This window comes from Nuphar pumila, chromosome 13 (assembly GCF_984573655.1).
Source record: "Nuphar pumila chromosome 13, dmNupPumi1.hap1.1, whole genome shotgun sequence".
Lineage (NCBI taxonomy): Eukaryota > Viridiplantae > Streptophyta > Magnoliopsida > Nymphaeales > Nymphaeaceae > Nuphar > Nuphar pumila.
In genome coordinates, this window is record NC_143261.1 from 7,566,476 (window position 1) to 7,589,923 (window position 23,448).

A 23,448-nucleotide genomic window follows, 5' to 3' on the forward strand; every position below is an offset into this window, starting at 1 on the left:
GAAAAAAAAATCAAATACCCCAAAACGTTTGGTCCTAATTCATCCACGCACCAAACTTTTTTTGGAGTTTGCAAATGCCCACCAAAGTTTTTACTTTGGTTAATCAAAGACCTCAATCATAAATTAATGTTGGATTGTTCTTGGGTTAACCATAACTCATGTTTAGAAGTTATTATTTTACTTTTTTTTTTTTCGCTCGTCATAATTGAAGACTCCCAAGGTCTCTAATCTTTTTTCTGCCATTGACATGCACCCACTGACTCTTTCCTGATTTTTCTATATCATCATGGTAATCTTTCTTCTTCCGTAGCGAGCCAGTCATGGCCGACGCGGACGGGAGTTGATCTTCGGGGGTCAACGCCATTGTCACGCCAGAAGAGGCTGATCCCCGCAGAGGAGGAGACGCAGACGGGCCTAGGCATGAGCTTGGCGAGCCTCGCACGGAGGCCCACAGCGGAGATGAGGAGGAAGAGCAGGCCCTCGACGAAGACGGCGGCCAGGGCGCTCTTGTAGGAGATGTTACCGGAGTCGTGGAACCTGACGATGGTGTAGGTGAAGTAGGTGTTGGTGCCCATGCCGGGTGCGAGGGCTAAGGGAAGGTTGGCGAGGGTCCCCATGATGAGGCAGTCGACGAGTGACGAAGCGACGGTGGCGACGATGAGGTCCTTTCTTATGTGGTCAAGGCAGGCGACGTAGCCAGGGTTGACGGGTTGGACGACGATGCGGAGGATGGAGGTGTCGTTGGTGCCCGAGCAGGAGGAGACGGGGATGGAAGGATCGCTGCAGAGCGGCATGCAATTCGAGATGGAGCAGGGCCCGTCAAAGTCGGTAAGGATGTTGGTTTTAACGGCGAGGATGTAGGCCATGGTGAGGAACATGGCCATCCCTGCCCTGATCTCGGTGGTGAAGCTGGACCTGCGCTCCTCGAGCTTGAAGTAGTAGCCCACCCTGCTCCTGCCCACGTTGTGGTTCAGCTGGCTCAACGCCCTCTTCCAACTACCCTTCGTGGTGTAAGAGGCCGCTGCGTGTCGTCAGAGGAAGGGCAGGGCTTCTGGTGTCCTGAGAAGTGCCTCAGGTGGGGACGGTTTAAATCGAACGGAAGGAGAAAAAATTTCGAACGGGGGGAGAGAAAATTTCGCACCTCAAGTGGGACAGTTTAAATCAATAATTAGCGAGGGAATTAGCTAGAGAATTTTGCCGTCTTTAAATATGTCGCTAATTAGCATTTTTTTATAGTGTTTTGGCGACGAAAAAATGTTGTCGCTAATCCATCGCTAATTAGTGGCGGAGATATTTTCATCGCTAATTTTGCAAATATTTTGAATGTTTGCGATAAATAGTTTCTCTCGCTAATCCATCGTAAATTTGCGATGAAAAAAAATCCATTGCAAATTGTCGTCACTAATTAACATTTTTCTTGTAGTGTTGCTTCAAAGGAACGTGTTTTTTTTTCTGGTTTTTATTTTTTGAAAAGGATGAAATTTATGTTGTTTTTATTCATTTTCAAAGTTTCATTGAAAAAATCATGCTTTAAACAGAGTTTTGCTAATTATGGTTTTGCACTCGTGCCTAGGGATGCACATGAGCCGAGCTTAGACTGGCTCAGCTCGGCTCAAGATTAAAATCTGGTTGTTGGTCCAAGAACTGAGTTGAGTTTTCCAAGAATCCAAGGTTTTTTATATTAATAAGTTTGGGCATGACCAACTGGGCCTCAGCATGTCTGGCAGGAGCAGTCAGTGCAGGTCACCTTGTGTTGGGACGTTGCAAGTTCCAAACACCTAATCGTATGGTTGTATAACTGGTAGGGGTCTATCTAACCCCAACTTTCTTTGTGGAAAAAAAATGTTTGGTTCAAATCCCATGGGTGTCACCCCCTGGCGTAAGCCAAAGCTTGGCGACTTCCTGGGGTCGTGGGGTAAGCCCTCAGAGTTTTACGCTGACATGGACTGACACCATAAGTAACGCAGGCTGAGTCAGTGTGGTTAGGTCTTCGTGTCTAGGGTAGTTTCTCCAAGTAAAAAAAAAAAAGTTTGGGCGTGCCTGAGCTGTTTTTCCTTTATTATCTTGGGAAAAAAATGCAACAGTGTTGAGATTCCACTAAAAGGAGTCGAGCTTGCCTTGTTCTAAATTGACCCATTTTGCGAACATGAGCTCGGTCCCAAGGTTGAGCTCACCGTGTCATGAACTCAAGCTAAGCCACGGGGTTTGGAACTCATGAGGGTAGCCAACGTTTTCCCTTTCGGTATGAGGCATGATAATGGGAGCTTGACTTTCAAGTTTGGTTTGCTGGGCCATATGTGATTCCAAATTGCATCCTTGTGATTTTGATTCTCCTTTAAATGAGAAAGCAACTATCATTTGTAAAAGTGAATAAGAGTTCATTTCTGGTCACTCAATTTCTAATGTTTGTTTGGCCAATGTCAATAAGATGATGGTCACTCAATTTCTAATGTTTGTTTGGCCAATGTCAATAAGATTCATTTTCTCATTTGCAGGAGAGCTCAGGTCTCATGAGAACCAAATCTTTTGCTTTTAATAGTGCCTCATATATTAACATTTTGGACAAGCCTGGGCACATTAATGTCAAGAGCTTTCTTATAATACCAAGATCCTCAATAAGGTGGAGTTGAAAAGGCTTGTTGCTTATTGTTTATAAACAAAACATTTATATATAAGGCTGGACAATGAGTGGGCCAGACTGACCCGGTCGTTGATGGGTCGGGCCTGGTCAAGCTCAACCAGTTGACCAATTGGGTCGGGCTCGAGTCTAATAAAAACCGGATTGCAAGTCATTGTATATTCACAATGTTTCTCAATCTTTCTTAGAATCCATAAGTTTTTCAAAAAAATACTGTATCATACAGCGAAAATGATGTGTTTTCTAAAATGCCCTAGAAGTTACCAAATTCGTCGAATAAACAATATCGCAGGTTCTTAATTTTTCTTGTAGATTTTACCCCTTGCAGGTGTGAATTTTCGATTTTCATATGTCATGATACTAAAATAATACACTCACATAACTCGTCAACAAAATCGCATTGGAGGTTGTGAAATTCTAAACAATTATAAAATATTTGCAAAAATCCGATATTGTGAAATCACTTATTCGAATCACACCCGTATTGTGAAATCACTTTTTCTTGCGAAATGTCATCCCATATAAATGCATATTTATTCATTTTTTCTCATTTGTATTTGAAAAGTGTGGTAACCCCAATCCTCCTGTCTCTAAAACCCCAACCTTTTCGGTCATTATCATGAAAATTGTTCACTCTACCTTGTGCAAGGTTGCAATATCCTTCTCTTCCACTTCTCCAGTTAGTTACTAAGGTGAATTCGATACAATGTATTTGTTGTTTTGTTGTTTTTTCTTTTTCTTTACGGTGTAATTTTCTCTTCTTTTTGTTTGGTTGTTTTTGTAGACTTATTATGCATGTTTTGTTGTTGTGGATGTTACCTCTATGTAAACGTGTAATATTTGTTACCGAATTTACAGTTTAAGGTTTACCAATTTACGATATTATTTGTTGTTTTTTCTTTTTCTTTACAATGTTCATGGCCTTCTTATTTTTGTTTGGTTGTTGTTGTGGGCTTATTATGTATATTTCACTGTTTAGGGTTTACAATCTTTAAAGATTTTTTCATATAGTTACCTAAAAAAGTTAGCACTAATATGCATAATGAAGTTTGCCTTTAAGTAGCATGTTGTCATCATGGAGTTTTGTCAATAATTCTCACTAACTCTCAATTTTGCTTTCTAGTTCATAATTTCTTGAATGCATCAAACTCAATTGTTCCTAAAAAAACTATGCATGCCCATAATTTAGTTTGTGATTATGAATTAAAAGCACTTGGTGCCAAATATCACATGATTTTGTAATCTTTTATTCAATCGATGCATGATTTCTAAAGAACATGAAAGTCTTCTAGCCATTAGAACATGAGTCTTCAATTTGCAAATCTACATGGAAAGGTTGATCATGATTTTGTAATCTTTTTATTTTTAAATTATAGGTAGCTCACGATGTCTAAACGTGGTGCAAGCAAAGGAGTCAACGACCGGTCATCAGACATAATTGTGGTGGCTGAGACTAAAGAGAACCAACCAAAATATAGTGAAGTGGTACTAGTTTTCAAAAAACCTTTTTGGTCAGTACAAGTTTTTTTAGGAGTGTTTGTTTGTTCTGACCGTATGTGGATTTTTTTTAAAAATAACATAAGTATATTTACCTATTTGATGTAGCACCTAAAATGATTCATACTTAAACTTAGTAGTTTTCACAACAAAAAAATGACAAAAGGACAAGTTTTGTCGAAGATCATTTACATGATCCCATACTTCTCTGTGAGTCTATAAAACAATGTTTCTCTTATTTTCTTCCTTCTAATAGAAACTAATTGGTAAACATTAAAATTCATAACAAATGCTTGAAATTCTTCTACATCGAGACGGGGCATGCATATGCTTGGAGTTTGACCATTTGTCGTATTCGTACTATGAATGTGACAAAGTATACGCTTACATAATATAAAATTCAAATTGGACAACTACCTTAAAATCAATTTATGTTACAGATATTGATTCCTGTCAACTAGGGCAATTGTCAATGGGTTCTTTGGGAGATGAATATGAAAACAAAAGATTTAAGGTTGTAAAATTTGTTGGAGAGTAGAGAACTTACTAATAGTAGCATTGTAGAGATAGTACATAATGTTATTACCTATTTTATATTGTGCTCCTTTTATTTAAGTCCTTATTTGGTTAGATGTTGTGTTGTTGATTCATTTTTTAATGATGGATTGGTTACGATATTTATTCAGAATGGTCGGATACTGTTGTGCAAGACATTCCTAAGCAATCAAATTGGTAATTACTTTTATACATATTTGTTCCCTTGGTATATGAATGTTATATATATGATGGCAAAATATATGTACTTTTGTCTATGTGATACTTAAGATTAGGCGAACTGTTAAATTTCACACAGGTACACCACGTTATGTGTTCATGTTTTGTTTCTTTTTTCTGTGATTTTTGTCACATGTTTACTGAGTGGCCTTTTTTAAGCTAATATAACTGTATTTAGGCATCGATTGATAAAGGTCTATAAACATAAAAGAAAGATTATCCATGAGGAGTGGAAGAAAAAGATAGTTGAGTTTGCATAAATAAAAGCTGATGAATAATTAAAGATGAAGGATTCCCTTGCCTTTGAGGATGTAGAGATGACATTAGATGATGAGGTGTTAGATTCCAATGAGAGGTTACAGGAGCTCTGGTAGTCATCGGTGACATAATGAAGCAATGAGTGAATGACCCTCTCTTTTTGTGTTTTTATTATGTACATTAATTGATTAATTAAAACTTTATATATTATTGAATTTGTTTGGATTTTGTTATGTACACAGATTAATAAATGTGTTTGAATGATGTTTTTGGATATGTGTTGTTTTTTTATAATATGTGAAAAAATACATAATGAACATGTGTTTGTAACTGGCAAATTTTTGTACCAGAAAGTAATTTTGCAAGGTGTGTGGGAATTTTTGTTCACTTTTTTCAAAAAGAGTAAATCCGCAAGGCACTTGCGAATTTTTGTTCATTCTTTTTTATTTAAACAACACCATAAAGGAAATTTGAGTGCACCTTGTAAAGTTCCTTTCTGATGAGAAAATTCACCAGTTACAAACATGTGTTTATTCCATATTTTTTCACATATTATATAAAAACAACACTTAAACAACTTCATTCCTTTCAAAGACAACACTCAAACAACTTCAATTAATTAAAGTACATAACAAAATCCAAACAAGTTCATTCATAAATAAGTTTAGAAACAATACTCAAACAACTTTATTTCCTCCAAAGACAACACTCAAACAACAATAGTCAAACAACTTCATTCCCTCCAAAAACAACACTCAAACAACTTTATTAATAAACAAGTTCAATTAATCAATTAATGTACATAACATATTTCAATAATATACACAAAATTCATTGTTTTAGATGCTCGTTGATGTAATTTTGTAATTTAGTGATAAGAGTGACTTGAAAGATAAGCATCTCTCTTGAAAGTGCATTTTCTTTCTCTAAAAGGGCATTTTTTACATCTGCTTGGTAGCATTTATTATAGCCCCAACTTCCTCCAAGATGCAGCAAAAATCTCTCTCTCTATCCTTTTGTACATCAGCTACAAATTCTCTATTGATGTCTTCCCCACTATCATACCATTCTTCTAGCTCATATTCAAATAGGGTGGGGTAATCCTTCTTTTTATCCTTCATTTTTCCATGGATTGTTTTACTAAGTACTCTAGGGTGACAGGGTATTTGTTGAACAAATCCAAACTACTAGACCACTCAGTTAGGTAGTTGTTGTTCATCTTCATTCATATTGTGCAACCAAATATCACTCCTTGCATGGTCTCTTATGTGCACAACCACATTCTCATGATCCTCATCTACCACGTCTATGTAGGGGTACCACGTTACCTAAAACGTAACAAACATCATGAATGACTAACAAAAAAATGAGCACCTCCAATAATAGAATGAACACTTTCAACAAATTATTTAAAAACAAAACTTATATGTGCTTCGGCGATGTTATATAATTGTGCTATGCATGACAATCTATTGATTTTAGGACCCAAGTCTCTCCAATCATTTTTATCCTCATTGTCACGTGTCTATTTTCATATTGCAACATATCAAAATTTAGAAAAAAGGTTATGTCAAGGGTCTTCCAATGGATATGTGTTTTCATATCCAAACATGTAAGGATCAATACAAGGATTAGTACCACATCAATAATTTATAGATAACAAATGCAAAAAAATGTCAAATAGGAAATATGAAAGAATGAATACCTCTAACAAAACCAAAACGCCTATAATATTTTTTCTGACAATCTTTCACTCAGACAAACATTCATACATGTGCAAGAATGACAACTCTCTATGTATATTCATCGATGAAAGTCAATGATTATAACAATTCCAAGTAAGATCCATGGATTGTCTTTCCACTCGAGTCGATGAATAAGCATGCACCAAAAAAGTAGAGCAAAAATGCATTGATGTCATTTTGCATATTCTTTTTGCCCTTCCCACCAAAACTCGCTGTCAATGTGGGATCATAGTGCTTTCTCAACCATGATAACTTGACCCTAATACCGTCTCATGACTTATCATTCACATATACGAGGACATGACCCAAATCCTTAAATGACACCAAACGACATTCAATCACTAGCTTCCTATGGCACTTCAATCTGATGATTTGTGCCACCTCCTCCAATGTAATTGTCATCACAATGTCTTTGTAGATAAATGTGTTTGAAGACAGACTCCAAAACTATACAATAGAATTTACGGGATTATGGTCGATGTTCTATGGGGTGATCTCCAAGAATTTTCAAAAATTCATCGGATCTAACAAATCTTTATGGGACTTCGTTAGTGCTAAAAACCATGAGTGTACTTTGTATGATACCCATAAATTTTTTATAGTAATTAAACAAGTAAATGATAAAAACAAAACATCCAGAATCTTGTCGATAAATAACCTTAGTTAATTGAGAGGATGAAATTTCTTTAAGGAGGGAAGGATGTAAAACCTGCAAATTTTTTTATATTTTATGAGAAATAACAGTGAACTTAAGGCTAAAATATTATTTGAACTTAAGGCTAAAATATTATTTGAACTTAAGGCTAAAATATTTTTTAAAATTAAGATAAAAATTAAATTATAATTTGAGCATTAATCGAGATTCAGAATATATTTCAAGTTGAAAATTTATTCTGAAGCAGAGTTTTGATTTTTAATCAAATTTAACCTAGATTCAAACTGAACTTAAATGAAATTTAATTAGAGTTTCAATATTAGTCAGGACTCGAATTAAATATGCATTTCAATTTGAAATCTTATTGAATTTTGATTTCAATTTCTGAAGATTTATCAAATTGGATTTTGATTTGAGAATTTGAATTCTGATCAAATTTGGATTTGAACTCGGATTTAAAAAATGTCTAAAATATTACAATTAGATTTGAGTTTGATTCGAAACTAAATCAAGACTTGATTGAATGTCTATTCAAGTTGGAATTGTATAATAATTTAGATTTTTGTTAAAATTGAATTTGGAATCTTAAATTGAATTTAAAGGTAATACATGTGAATTATTCAGGCTATTTTTAATGAATAAAATAATAATAATGAATTTTATGAGAAAAAAGTGTAAAAATATAAATTAACCTAAGATGAATTATAAGAAATATCTTATAAAAAATTAAAGTTTATTCGAGTTGATGTTAGCGAAATTCGTATTCAGAATTGAATTTATAAAAAAGATATAATTTAATAAAATAATTGGTAAATTTCATCGAAATAAAGTCGAATAAGATTTCAGATGAATTTATGATAATTTGATATGTATGTAATGTAAATTCACCAAATCTGAATTTAGTTTCATGAGTTTGAAATCTAATTTACAAAAAATAAAATACTCAAAATGACAATGAGTCCTCCCGACCCTAGTGAAAATCACTTTCGAAGTTTATTTTTTAGAAAATAATATTTTTAAAAAATAAATAAATAATCTAGGTAAATTAATAATATTAATATGTACCAAGTATTATACTATGTGTTACGAAAGACTTGGAAAAAAAATTGCAAATACACTTACATGCCCAGGGTTCCATCGACCTTACTGAGAATCCCTTTTTTAAAATTTATTTTTGAAAAATTCAAATTAGGTTAGAAAAAAATAAGGGTGTAAAAAAAATTTTAAATTAGCCGAAATCTTGGTTTTGGTTTTTGGTAACTTTTCAAAAGCTTTAATTTAAAGTTTTAAATTCAATTTTTTCTTAACTATAATATGAGGTGCCACATAGGATAAGACAGCCCACCTATGGACCTCTACCATATTGAATAATAAAACTTCAAAATAAAATCAAAATTCGATCTGATCCGAATTCAAATTCCCAAATCAAAATTCAAATTAATAAAACTTCAGAAATTTAAATTGAAATTCAATAAGACTTCAAATTGAAATGCACACTTAATTTGAGTCATGACTAATATTGAAACTCAAATTAAATTTCATTTAAGTTCAGTTTAAATCCATGTTAAATCTGATTAAAAATCAAAACCCTAATTCAAAATAAATTCTCAACTTCAAATTTATTTTGAATCCAGATTAATGCTCAGATTATAATTTAATTTTTATCTTAATTTTAAATAATATTTTAGCCTTAAGTTCACTATTATTTTTCATAAAATATCAAAAAAAATATGGGTTTTACATCATTCCCTTCTTAAATAAATTTCATCCTTAAAATTTAACTAGGGTTATTTATCGACAAGAGTCTAGATGTTTTTTTTTTATCATTTACTTGTTTAATAACTATAAAAAATTTATGGGTATTACACTTTGTGCCAAAAGAATCGGTGTACACGGGTTGGTGGAAACTGATGTGGTTGCAAGTACACATACATATATTCAATAGTTATAACATTCTTATTGATTGAAATGCAATTATACAAAGCTTTAGAAACATCTGTTTCTCAATGTTACAAATACCACAACTTGAAGATGTTGTTTTAAACCTTATGTTTATGAATTAAGCTTACACGCACACAAAAATATCAAGTGGTTCCTCAATGCTTAAAAATATAAGTGACAATTATATACAAAATAAATGTAGAAAAATACTTGTCCATTGACACCAGACATTGTTTGTTGTTGCGACCTCCTACTCGAAGCATACACTCTCACCAAAGGAGGGAGAGAAGAAACCTCATGTGCACTATGTAGTATCACATTGCTCTACTTTGCCTGAAAAACCTCACTCTACTCTACATTAGGGGTTATAATCACATCTTCTACTTGAAAATCATCCATAATTGCCCCAACCGCAACCTCACTCTCCTCTGCATGTGGGCGACTACTTCCTTTCAATTCGAAGACATCTTAAAGAACTGCCTTCATCTCCATCTCTCCACTACCACTAAAAGTGGCCATGTCTCCATCTTGTTCAAGCTAGATATTGAGGTTGACAACAACCTCACCCTGATCCAATAGCTTAAATTGCTTCACCAATGAGTCCCCTTTTCCTCTTTAGATGCTTTCGGGATGAGAGACAAGTATTTGGCGACAATATCATCAACTTTTTTTGCAAGTTCAACAACACTTTTGGGCCAGTTTGAAAATTTTAGTAGCTAATTTATTGAAACTACATACATTGAATTGGGTACACACAGATCGTTAATGTTGTATTTTTCATGGACACTATCTTGTTCAAGCCAGATATTGAGGTTGGAAACAACCTCACCTTGAGCCAATGACTTAAACTGCTTCACCAATGAGTCCCCTTTCTCTACTTCATTGCTTTCGAGATGAGAGACAAATATTTAGCCGTTATATCATCAACTTTTTTTGCAGGTTCAGCTGGACTTTTGGGCCAGTCTGAAAATTTTAGCAGCTCATTTATTGGAACTACATACAATGAATTTGATGATCATAGATCATTGAGGTTGTATTTTTTGTCGACAAGATCTAACAGCCAAATTTTTGGTGTTGGAGCAGGTTCTCTCTCGATCAGAGTGGCACACTTATTGTACTTGTCAAGATATGTGTTGTGAAACACCATGTAACCATCAAATGCTAAAGGTCCTTCAGGTTCATTCTGCATGTTAGGTTGATTATGCCTATTATTTTTCTTTTTTGTGTTGTCCAGTGTAACTTGTTTGTTTTTTCTCTTCTTTAGTATCTTCTTGTAATAAAAAACTTAATTTCTATAATAACAACAGTAAATTGGATAATATATATACAAAAATCAAAAGAACAATAAACTAAATAATATACATGCAAAAACTGATGATACCTATACATGCAACAAACTTTGGTGTCATCTCGTAATAAAAAATAATAACAAAAGTAAGTTGGATAATATACATGCAAAAATCGAGAAAACTAACATGCAATGTTCTACACATCGAAAAAACTCAAAAACAACCTATTGAACTAGATAATATACATGCAAAAACAAATTGAGGGACGTAACTGACACATACTAAACATATCATTTCTCAATACTTTGTGTGATACTCATAAACAATTTCGCAATTATTGGACTTCCAAAAATTTTATGATTTTCACTGGTAATCGCCCAAAACTTGTCACGAGTTTCAGAAAATTTTTGGAAGTTTGCAACCTTCGATGCGATTTTGTTGACGAGTTTCGTGGGTGTATTATTTTAATGTCATGACTTACGAAAATAAAAAATTTGCACCTGCAAGGGGTAAAAGTGAAAAGAAAAATTTAAGAACCTGCGATATTGTTCATTCAATGGATTTGATAAATTGTGGGGCATTTTAAGAAACATGTCATTTTCACCATGTACTATGGTTATTTTTTGTAAGTTCTTTGAATAAAAATTTAAAAAAATGTAAAAGAATATATAGGATTCAAGATGGATTCATTTCTTTGAACCACATATTTGACCCAATTTTCTTTTATATATAGATAGAGAGAGAGTGATAGTTGCCCAGCACATTTTTTGGCTAAACAATGACGGACCATGCACGACTGTCAGTTTGCACGCGAAAAGAGCCCATTTCAGCAACCACCGTTAAAGACCCAAAGCGCTTTAGCAGCGGTCATGATCATACCACCGTTAAAGCCCTTTGGGCAGAAAAATATTTTGACGTGTGAGATGTGTGTTCTACTCGGGTCTTGCCCAGAAGGTGGTATATATATATGCAAAATGGTATGTGCTAAATGAGTTTTTCAAGGTTTTTTCATTTTATTTTTAAATTTTGACCATACAGATGTGATCTATGCACTTGATTTTATAGGGATAAGCCCTTGAAGTGTTAGATTCTGACACATGGGTGGGTTTTAATAAGGTTTGAAAAGTCAACGGTCCAAAATCTTTGTAAAATTTTGAAGTTCCAAATATCATTTTTTTCATCGAAAACACATGATCCAGGTGTGAATTCCTCATAAATCGACATGCCCAACACATTCATCGGGTCGGAACTGTGAAGAAAATACCGAAAGGGCAGAAAAATCTATTTAACACGTATCAATTTCGCACCTACCCATCTCTCTCTCTCTCTCTCTCTCTCTCTCTCTCTCTCTCTCTATATATATATATATATATATATATATATATATATATATATATCCTGTGGGTAGCCTGTTAGCCCACATGCTAGCCCGACCTGACCCAAGATTTTGTCAGGTTGGGTTTAAGCCCGGTTCAGATCGGGCCTTCTTCCAAAAAGAAAGCTAAAGTTTGACCAGTTCGAGTAGCGCCACAGGCTGCCCAGCCTATTGTCCAGCCCTACTTATATACGTTCGTTTGATAATAAGATAATTGGGCAATGAAATAAATGTATGAATTATGATTACGTTAGAGGAGATAGCCATAATAGTATGTACAATTTTTAATTAACTTCACTGTGGTTTGATAACCAGAATTTTTTTTAGTGCAGGGCAACCTTATGTACATTAGAAACAACTCTACTCATTTTCTAATGTTTGTTTAACCAATGCCAATTACATTCATTTTCTCATTTGCATGAGAGTCCAAGTCTTATGAGACAACCAAATCTTTTGCTCGGTGCCTCATATAGTAACAGTTTGGACAAGCCTTGACACATTAATACATTAATGTCGAGAGCTTTCTTATGACTTGGAATGATTGTACTGTATGACAAAAATAACACGTTTTTCAAAATGCTTTATAATTTTTAAAATCTACCTCATATCCAAATTCACAAATATCTAGTTTTTTAAGGACCTTTTTACCCTTTGCATGAGCGTCTGTGCAATATATAAGTACGCTCTTAGTACACTCTTCAAGTATCACAAACTCTCAGTAAAAGGTGGATTCACACATTTTCTTGGGTGAACCTCATGATGTTCGCATAGCCAAATTTGTGAACTTCATGTAACTAAAACCTTTTGTAACATTGCAAATATTATACTAAATTTGCATATCGATAGCATGAAGTTTGCATAACTAAATTCATAAACTTTCTACAACTAAAATATCTCTCAAATATTCTACTAAATTCACATATATGGACTAAGTTTGTATAACTAATTTAGTGAACTTTTTATAACTAAAACATGTCGTAACTTCATAAATATTTTACTAAATTCACATATATAGTACTAAGTTTGCATAACATTGTGTGAATCTCCTTTAATAATTGGTCATCAAGGAGATCCGCAAATATGGGATGATCTGCGCAAATGTTTGGCATGCAAATTTTGAGTTATTTGCATGGTTGTTGAATCATATACAAAGTCATTTTTATGCATTTTGTTTCTTTTTTTGTTTATTTTTTAAAAGAACCCTAACCATTTTTTCTCTAGAACCCTCAATATTTTTTTTCTGCTCTTATAGTGACTCACGTAAAAAAATTTATTTTATTACGACGAGGTTGCAGTATCCTTCTCATTGACTTCCTTGGTTAAGTCAAAAGGTGAGTTTCGTAAAAATAAAACTATATGTGTATAATGTTTTATTTCATTCCAAACTTTTTTTCTTTTTTATAAATACGAGCATTTAATAACCCCATGTGTATTTGTGTTTGGTTGTTGTTGTGGATGTTTTTGTGTTTCTCTGTATTTTATTTAATATTTGCCACAGGATTTACCATTTGAGGTTTACTATGTTTAAGGTTTTTTTATAGATATATATTTGTTTGTGTTGTAGATAATTTATGTTTATTTGGTTGTTCTTTAGTTAATATTTATTGTTTTTGTATTGGTGTATTGGGGTTAGGGTTTACTCTGCATAAGCATTGATTAAAAGTTAAAGGATTATTATGGGTAGTTGATTTTCAGAGTGGTTATTGTAGGTACTTATGTTAATTAAATATGATGACCTTTTCTCACATGTTATTTTCATTAGATAAATGATATGTGTAGACAATTAATGATGGCCTCTGAAAAGATTAAAATATACTACCATAGCACTGATCACCCTACTTAAAGATGTATAATGGTCTCCACAAACAGTAGCTATAAGGAATTTATAGTTTTGATGTTTTGTAAAACTAGATATGCAGAAGAGTCAATGATCCTATGGTATAGTTGTTCTCCGAACATAGATAGTTAACATATATAGATAGATGTGTTGAACGATGATATATAGAATCAATGTTATTTAGTAGTGATAGTTTCTTAGTTGCTCATAAAGTTAAAGAAGTTGTTGCTTGTGAGGTTAAACAAGAAGCAGTTGAAAATGATATACAAGAAGCAGTTAATGAATGAAATGATGAAAATCCTCTAGAGAATACGCATCTATCTTAGGCATCATCTATTATGCTCAGTCCTTTGGCGAACATCCAATTATCCAAAACAGTAAACGATATTGATATCTCAAACATTGAGCCCAGACATGTGGATGACATGCAGTTGCTCAAACCGATTAGGAATATGTATGTTCGATATGCAGGCAATGAAGAACTTACACAAATAATTGATGTTATATATTATCAGAGGATCAGTGCAGAGGATGTGGAACCACGTGGGCAAACCAGTGTCAATGATCTTCATCGCAATATTGTGGATGACATCAAGCTTTTCAGGGCAAATGATAAAGCTAGGTACAAGTTGTTGGACTTTATAATTTATGCTTTAGATGTAAGTGTGATGGTAGATGTAATATTTTTATAGTTAATCTTGAAATTTGAAAATGCAAAAATATTGCATGCGTGAAAGCAAATGAAGTGATAGATACAGTGAATTGATTTAGTTTATGGTATGTAATAATCAATTAGTGATAGTAACGATGACATAGATAGTAGAAATTTGAATGATATTGATAATGATGATTATACCATTCTGCTAAACTGAACTTAGAAATGATAGGAGAGGATCAAGACACTAATAACATTGGTCAAATAATGGTGGATGAAAATGATACACAAATGACAATTAGAAAGTCAAAACCTTGGTATGTTATATAAGCTATACGAGCATATGTTGAGCAATAAAATTGTTTTATGTTTTTATACTAATGTGACATGGTTGAATAGGTTCTCATTCAATGGATTATCATACAATAAAGAGCAACTGAAAATCATTAAAGCAGAGACATATCAATTGTATGAGGAGCTGTATAACAAAAAACTAAATGATTGTGGATATCTGTAGTAACCAACAATATGCTCAAATGATCAAAAAATTATTTTCGACAAAAGGTTTAATGATTTTCAATATTATCAAGAGTTTTTTTTAAGATTATGTGATCATCAATAACTAAAAAAATTTTGAAAAAATGCAATAATAATCACTCTTGTATGCATAAAAATGAACATGCAAACTAGGGTTGATTATTCCTAGAAGATCTATTGCACAAATGTACGTTGAACAACATTCTTTCAAATGAAACCTCTCCATGGGCAGAACTGGTTAAAAGCAAATACCTTGGAGAGGAATCATTGTAGATCCGAAGGCACCAACTTAGCGGGTCATAACAATGAGGGAGAGTGCGAAGCGACAACCATTTTAAATCATGTGAGGTGAGAGATAGGGGAAGGATCAAGAATAGACTTTTGGTGTGGCCCTTGAAACTCACATGAGCCAATACTCCTAGTGCTTCCTCGGAGCATGCGCGAGGTGATGTACCACATTATGAGGACGTTGAAATTTAATGAGTGCATTGATAGAGACCACTTTCCACAATGTCGCCATGTGGAATCCATCTTCAAGATCCCAAAAGAGGTGAAAAGGAAAATACGTATACAAACATGGGACCCCAACACCTCATACTAACTCACTTGGCTGTCATCACATTCATTCTCGGCCATACGAGAGAAGGGCCTCATGAAAAAAAAATTCCATGATTTGGATTGAGGGTCTTCTCTAGAGCTGCAATCACGCTTACATGGGCGGTTGAGTACCAATCTTCTCATACATGCACGTCTACAAAAATTTAGCTTCCAGCTCTCAAGCCGATGTCCATTATGTGAAGGTGAATCGGAAGATGCAAACCATCTATTACTCCTTTGCCCGGTTTCAACTTTCCCATGAAAGAGGGTAGCAAATCTATATGGTGTGTGATAGAGGCCCTCCGGAATGTTGGTAAGAGATCTTCACTCGTGGTTCTCCATCACCTTCAAAAAGAAACATACCCGATAGAGTTGGGAGACATCGTTCCAAATCCTAATTTGGAAAAATGCGAAACCAACAACTTTACGAAGGAGCAAGGAATACCCAAACTCAATCCGAAAAGAAAGGCCTTCATGCCACAAGAGGAAACATCATTCACAAGTCGGTAAGCTGCTGTTAGACAAGGTTGGACCCAAATCAGTGTGTGATGCATCTTTAACATGGAATGACATTTCGGATTCAGAATCCGAAGCCACTCCGGTGTCTTCATAAAGATATCAGGAAACCTTGAGAGGGAGTGGTGCGGTTGGCATCGCATTCTCAGATGGGATATAATCATAAGAATTTCTCTTTATAATTCAATGAATTCTGGTAGGGGTCGGCCGAACCCCAGATGGGCTTTCAAAAAAAAACTTGGACCACGCAAGCAAAAATTCGCTGCAATCTAACCATTCCGGCCACAACAGGCATGAATTTTCTTTTTTTTAGATTATCAACAGATGGCTTTTGCTAAAGGAAGACATTTAAACGGGTGAGATCAGGACCTCGGCCAGGATGAACCTGGGAAGTATGGGATTCATGAATGCCAAAAAACAATTCGTCAAAAAAAAAAATACCGTTGCCAAGTCCAAGCCCAGTGCCAATACCAATATTGGAACTGCATCCAGTTCCCACAAAAAAGGTAGAAAGCGAGTAGCCCAGCCTTGCACCAAAGCCAACCAGAATAAGGACAGCTAAAAGGACAAACTTCAGGCACTACCGTGAAACTCAGTTAAATTTCCACACAATGAAAGGTAATAGTGTATAGCATTACACGGTAGCACCTAATGTCTCATAGAAAATATCAAACTATATAACTGAGGAAGCTCATCAACCAGAATTATAAAGAGTTTTTTTTCGTTTGATGACAAAGGAACCTTCACCGAAAACCAGGTCACATAATGGGGCCCGCTGCCCTGCGAGGTAAAACTCTGGGTTGAGGACACAACCAGAATTATAAAGTAAAACAGTTTAAGACAGATACTCCATTCCACTTCATCAATCTCGGGACCTTGACCTAACAGGTGATCGGCTGGTTCAACAAATAAGAGCTCGTTGTCACAACAAAAAGCCTGAAAATCAAGTAGGAAAGCAAATGAACTGAAGCATTGTAATAACAATCAGTCGACGACTCACCTGCGGTGCTTATCATAGACAGGGCTTTCAGCCCTGCCATAGTTGGGGCTACCCCTTTCTTCAGATCTTGCATAAGGGCTAGCAGCACGGCCATAGTCAGGGCTAGCCCGCTCAGTAACTCTACCATAAGGACTTGGTGATCGCCCATAGTCACGACTTCTCTCTGGGGATCGGTCACGTCCTCTGTGCGGGCTGTAGCCATTTCTTTTCTCATCATCATCACGCACAGCATACTCAACAGAAATAACTCGATCCATCAGCTTGCTGCACAACATGAACAGAAAAGAGAACTCAGTATGACAAAAACCACAGAGAACCGCCTAGACTAAAAGTGTAGCAACTATATGCTATAACAGCTTTGCAGACACATGAATAGATTTACTCACAGGCTATTTTTCTGTTGACCATTCCAAGAATCAGTGGCTATAATGCTATGTCACATAGGTGCAGGTGCAGGTGCAGTGCGGATGGGGGGTCTTCAAAAAAACTAGGGTGCGGGGGTGCGGGGAGGGTATATATATATATAATTTTTAACATTTTTAAGTTAACACTACATGTATGTGTGTGCATTTATGTATTTATATATATAATATAGATAAAAATGGACTTGATTAGGGTTAACTGAATCTACTTTTGGATAAAAATGGACCTCAGTGTGGTGGACTTCACCTAACACAAAGGAAGCTGTGTCCAAGTGTCGCACCCGCCTAGGTGTGGGTGCGGTGCCCTGTTAGAAGAGTCCGTGTGACATAGCTATAATGCTTAGACATTAATGCACAATGCAAATAAAAAAGGAATGATTAAACTAAATTAATAAAAGAAGAAAGTAACAAAAACCTCTGGTTTGTGGCTTCAAGTGCCTTGGTTGCATCCTCCTGCAATTCATATTGAATAAATGCAAAATTCCTCCTGATTCTTACGTTCAGAACCTTTCCAAATGGATCAAAGTGCCTCTCAAGGTCTCTTGCCCTGGTATTGATTGGATCAAAATTTATAACAAACAGGGTCTTTGTGGGTCTCGAGTTAACAGCAGATCTTCTTGAACCAGCAGATCTGCGACCACCGCGTTCTTGCTGCAGTGAACATTCATAAAAACATGAATATAAATGTGCCCCAAAAGGCAACAAGTGTGCCACCAGGCATTCCTAACTAATAAGCAACGCAAAAGAGTAAAATACCTTTGTCCATTCAACTCGAAGCCGACGACCATGCTTGCCAAACTCTGTCCCATCAAGTCCATGTATAGCATCCTCCGCATCCCGCTCATCATCCATGTAGATGAATGCAAAGCCTAAGATAGAGAGGACACCAATTTTAAATAATATGTAAAAAAGAGATGCAGAACAATACACGTGCACTCCAACTACGATGCATCTTCAACATGGCAAGGGATAAATAGCCCTAGTAGATGATAAACTAACTCCATGCAAAATCTCATGCAACCCCTCACCATCTCTTCAAAAGCTAAAAACTAGTAGCCCAAAAACATAAAAACAGACCTTGCATGCTGAACTAAATTGTGTCAAGAAACATTATCCAAAAGTGGGTGTCCCATGGTAGGTCATCCAACAGGAGTGCTTGGACCATAAATTCTCCCTCCAGGCTGCAAAGTCAGCATGGTTTTTGGTACATGCATGATACTGAAGACTGAGCGAAGCTCATGAGGAATTAAAGGTAATGAGTGCTTGAGGAAAATGTAAGATGATGCCATTGTGGATCAGATCAGCTCTTCTGAAAGACAATAGAAGATGACGCATGGGCACGGGCAGGAAAGGTAAGGCACGTGAGCCCATCAGCCAGGAAGAGCTTGGATGCTCCAAGATATTCCTGCGTCAAAGAAATTGTTGAGTAGGGGGCTTAAACTTATACAAAATATTCAGCTTTTAAAACTTTTACTCTGACCCCCATAGGGATTCAACCAGAGAGAACCACCATTGTTGCTGTATTTTGTAGCTCGACTGCTGCAATAAGACTGATAGTCCATGTAGACCACCTTTACATAAGGGGTGAATCCTCCTGCTTGAAAGGATCCTTTGACATGGCCCAGTGTGTCCATAAGTTAACATTGTTGATGAAATTACTAAGAATATAATTTAAAATATCAACACCATCCAATACAATTAACTGAATATAATTTCTGCTCCTCGCATACACCATGTGCAAACAATGGGCAATTCATGTTTGGTGAACAATTTTGAATCTTGAGAAGCCGACTGGCCCTACTTAGGAGACTAAGAACCAGTGGCACAAAGACTAAAAGATAAAAAATATAAAGCTTTTGAACCATAAATTATACAAGAAAATATATATCAAGGAGAAAGTTACTTACCTGATTTTATATCTACCCTCTCCACCCTCCCATATCTGCTGAAGATACGCTCTATTTCAGATTGTCGAGCATCAAAGTCAAAGTTTCCACAGAAGACAGGCCGCATTTTCTCCAAACACCAACTCAACTAAAAATGCGTCAAGGTTTCCTGTAATGGACAAATGACACTCTCAACCAATATAAACACACACATCCTTTAAGAAAGATTTGATGAGCATACAGGCATAAAAGATTTGCTGATGTATGAGAACTCTACAAACAACCGATAAACCACACATTCCTCAAGAGAATCAATGAGATGCACATGTTGGTAAATTAACACATTTCTTAGGATATCTTTGAAATGTTATTATACATAAATAGTTATTAGGCATAATCACAGATACTAGCAAAAGCTATGATTCCTTTGTAAAATGACGGCTTTTTTAAGTGCAAGATATAAAGCGAAAAAAGATAAAAGCACAGCAATTTTCAGCAATGAGATTCTAGCGTCAATTTTCATTATCTTACATCTTTACAAGGAAAAACTTCAAAACAAAAACAAATCAAAAAATAAGAAAAGAAAATGCTAGGAACTGACCAAACACATTGTATACAATATGGTACAGGAATCAGTTAATAAAATAGAAATGCACCATGCACATTTTGGTTGGAACCATAGTCACAAATATCAGTCTCGGCTATATCTCGACAAGCAAAATTTCAAAGTAATATAGGTTGTTTTGATAAATATTAGGGAAACTCAACACTCAAAATTTTTAAAATATAAAATATAGCAGAAATAAGAAAATAGTATGTTTAGATCATAAAGTTTTATAAAAAATTTAAAAATGTAAAAGAATAGAAAAGAAATACAATATTAAATGTGACTGAAAAATATCACGATAATATTGCAATAAATTTAATTTTGAAAATCTCATGATATCTTACCTTTTAAATCATTTTCTCAAAAGGAAGATTTATATAGGTGATATTTTCAAATACTGCTGATATCTGTGACTATGGTTGTAATATGCATGAAAATAATTTAAAAAATCCAATAAACTTAATATGTTCATCTATAAATGAATACATAGTCATACCATTGGGTATATATCACAAAAGTTCAAGTTACTGATAAAATATTGATAAATCAATTTATCTAGCTCTTAAAAAGAAAGCACAGGATTTCATCAGATCATAATATTGTCGTGATATTGTGGAGAGAAAATTGGAATCCTGGAAAAGAAAAACTTAAATAATGTAGCCTCTATGACACATTGCAAAAGAAAAATAAATTTCTGAAGAACAAAACAACGTGACTCAAATCCTGCTTCTATATAGGGTAAGGTGCTTTGTATGATATGCAGAGGCAAGTGGAAACACACTGAGTAGAGTGAAAACACCACACCCTATCCATGAAACTGGCAAGCATCTCACAGGCCATTTTCCAGTTGACAGGCCAATGAAACCATCATCATATATAAGACACCAAAAACAAACCAAAATCATGGAAGTTTAACTGTAAAGTACCTGTTAAATTCTTGTTGTCACCAGTCTTCCAAAACGCACTTTAGCCAAATGGAGCAATATATTGGCTCCAATTCAATTTTAGACATTATATTCATCAATAAATGCCTAAACATGGATTGCGAACCCAAAACCTCAATTATGACCAAAAGTCCCTATAAACTGCAACATTTGGAAAGATTCTTGGCATAAGTCCAACCGCAAATAAATGTTCCATCCATTTGCTCACTTATCGAGAATGGACACAACACATCGACAGATAACTTTTTCAGATAACCAATGCCACTAATATATCCAACAAATTGAACGTAGTACAATAATTTGACAAACAACAAAAACCTAAACTATGTTCAAAAGCCCCTTTTTGCCAGTTCTCTGTAAAATCCCAAAACTACTCACACAGTCACATCATGATCATGAACGTTTGACATGATTTCACATTTTGAAGTACCTACACCATATTTAAAATCACATTAATATCAAGATTATTAATTTTCCTTTCAATCTACACCAAGATTCCTCCCCCCACCAAAAAGACCACCCTCACCCCACCGGGGAAACAAATGAGTGAAAGAAAAAAGAAAAACACTATGATAGTACTAAAAACCTTGGACCCATTCCATATCCCTACCTAGAGAGATCAATTCCCTTGTTTCTTGAAAATTTCCCATCTAGCACAATCTTTCTGGTTAGACATTGCAAGCACCGGCCACTCAATTTCCAACAAACAAGAACCCGAATCCCATATAAGAAGCACACCCGCCCGATAAAGTCAGGCACCAAGTCGACCTAAATAACAGCTAAAATTCACCGCAAAAAAAAAACGCTTTTTTCTCCGAATCAACTCAGCTTATAACAAGAACACCTCAAAAACGCAGATCCTAACGAATCCTACATCACATATCTAGCTCCTTCTTACTTTAGATGCATAAAGAAGCGACCACGATCAAGTATTTTTTTTTTTCGCAACGAAGCAGATCGGAAAAACCACTACAATAATCCATCAAACCGACCTTGTAGACAAAAATGAAATCAACGAAAAGCGAAACATAAAACAAATAAAAATCAGCTAACAAACGAAAATGCACAAATCTGCCTCAATAAACCCTAGATCTAAAGAAAGACTAAAAGAAGATCACAAAGAGAAACCCACGCAGATCTAAAGTTTCAACCTTTTCAGATCTTACCTGCAAAGAAGACAAAGAAGAAGGAAAAAATCCCTAGAAGAAAACCCTTCAAAATCGCGATCTCCGCTCGAAGAAAACCCTAAAAAGCGGCGACTTTAAATGTGAAGAAAAAATATCCGAATGACGATAAGAACTAAGAAGGCAGATTTAACCATTGTTTATTTGGCGTCGACCACGGGTTTACCAGGGTTAACCGAGGACCAATTGCTCGGCCTTCCAAGACAATTGGCTTCTGGTTTAGGGATGGCAAAACCTGACACGACCCGCTAACCCGACCTGCCAACCCGCCTCTTAGGCGGGTTCGGGTTGGGCTTAAGCCAACCCGTTTAATAAACGGGTCGACCCGCGTAACCCGTTTATTAAACAGGTCGGGTTGGGGGTATGCCAACCCGCCAACCCGTTTAATAAACGGGTTAGGCGGGTGGGTCAACCCGCCAACCCGACCTGTCAACCCGCCAACCCGACCCGTCAACCCGACCCGAGAACCTGAGAACCCGTTTACCCGACCCAACCCATTTATTAAATGGGTTGGCGGGTCGTGTCGGGTTACCCGTTTATTAAACGGGTCGGGTTCGTGTTTGCCACAGCCGACCCGTTTAATAAACGGGTCGGGTTCGGATTGACGTATGCTGACCCGCCAACCCGACACGATTGCCACCCCTCTGGTTACGTGAGCGCCTTTCTCATATACTTCGAGTTCGAGATGAGCAAAAGGAGCTCACTAAAACTGTAAGTGGGTGGAACCCATGTGGGTCGACCGTCTCACCTGAGCTAATAACCCTAACCAAACCCTTGGTCTATGTTACCATTTGTTGGGTGTCTTCCATCGACTTGAGACCATTAAACGGGTGTCAGTGGGTCAGGGTGGAATCAAACCCAGACCTGATTTGAGATGATAGTACTGGGTCTAGACTTTGGTCCAATCAAACCTACTATAAGAGAAACCATACCCGAATCCTATAACGATTACATGAATTAGACCAGGTAAAATATCTTTTTTTATCTTTTTTACATTGAAAAATTACAGATCTTAGTAGGAACTTCTTGGGTCAGGCCTAAATTTGGTATAAAATTTTACAAACCATACCCAGCTCCTTATATTAATCACA

The 23,448-nt window shown here is 35.6% G+C and overlaps 1 protein-coding gene and 1 pseudogene across 4 annotated transcripts; both read right to left on the reverse strand.

Moving 5' to 3' along the window:
* Nucleotides 1-284: 284 nt before the first annotated feature.
* Nucleotides 285-884, reverse strand: LOC149817654 (adenine/guanine permease AZG1 pseudogene; annotated as a pseudogene).
* Nucleotides 885-16,888: 16,004 nt separating this feature from the next.
* On the reverse strand, nt 16,889-22,477 carry LOC149817655 (serine/arginine-rich splicing factor RS41-like). Of its 4 annotated transcripts, XM_089984794.1 has the most exons (7): nt 22,340-22,463; nt 21,156-21,314; nt 19,644-19,791; nt 18,493-18,605; nt 18,152-18,387; nt 17,315-17,578; nt 16,889-17,210 (listed from the first exon to the last, which is right to left on the reverse strand). In XM_089984794.1, exons 3-7 carry the CDS (start codon nt 19,747-19,749, stop codon nt 17,177-17,179), a joined length of 753 nt encoding a protein of 250 aa, XP_089840920.1. In that variant the 5' UTR covers nt 19,750-19,791; nt 21,156-21,314; nt 22,340-22,463; the 3' UTR covers nt 16,889-17,176. The 4 variants fall into 4 exon arrangements, with proteins under 4 accessions (XP_089840920.1, XP_089840919.1, XP_089840922.1 ...); XM_089984793.1 differs by lacking the exon at nt 21,156-21,314 and having other exon boundaries at nt 22,340-22,477; XM_089984796.1 differs by lacking the exons at nt 21,156-21,314; nt 22,340-22,463 and adding an exon at nt 18,814-19,141 and having other exon boundaries at nt 19,644-19,763.
* Between the last annotated feature and the right edge of the window lie 971 nt (nt 22,478-23,448).

What these genes read in the sequence shown, in the direction of transcription:
- LOC149817655 (XM_089984793.1), bottom strand. Translation starts at nt 19,749, where the DNA reads ATGCGGCCTGTCTTCTGTGGAAACTTTGACTTTGATGCTCGACAATCT. An exon ending in CTTGAAGCCACAAACCAGAG is followed by an intron (nt 17,579 to 18,151) that starts GTTTTTGTTACT and finishes CATGTTGTGCAG; the next exon opens with CAAGCTGATGGATCGAGTTA. An exon ending in GTCTATGATAAGCACCGCAG is followed by an intron (nt 17,211 to 17,314) that starts GTGAGTCGTCGA and finishes TTGTTGAACCAG; the next exon opens with CCGATCACCTGTTAGGTCAA.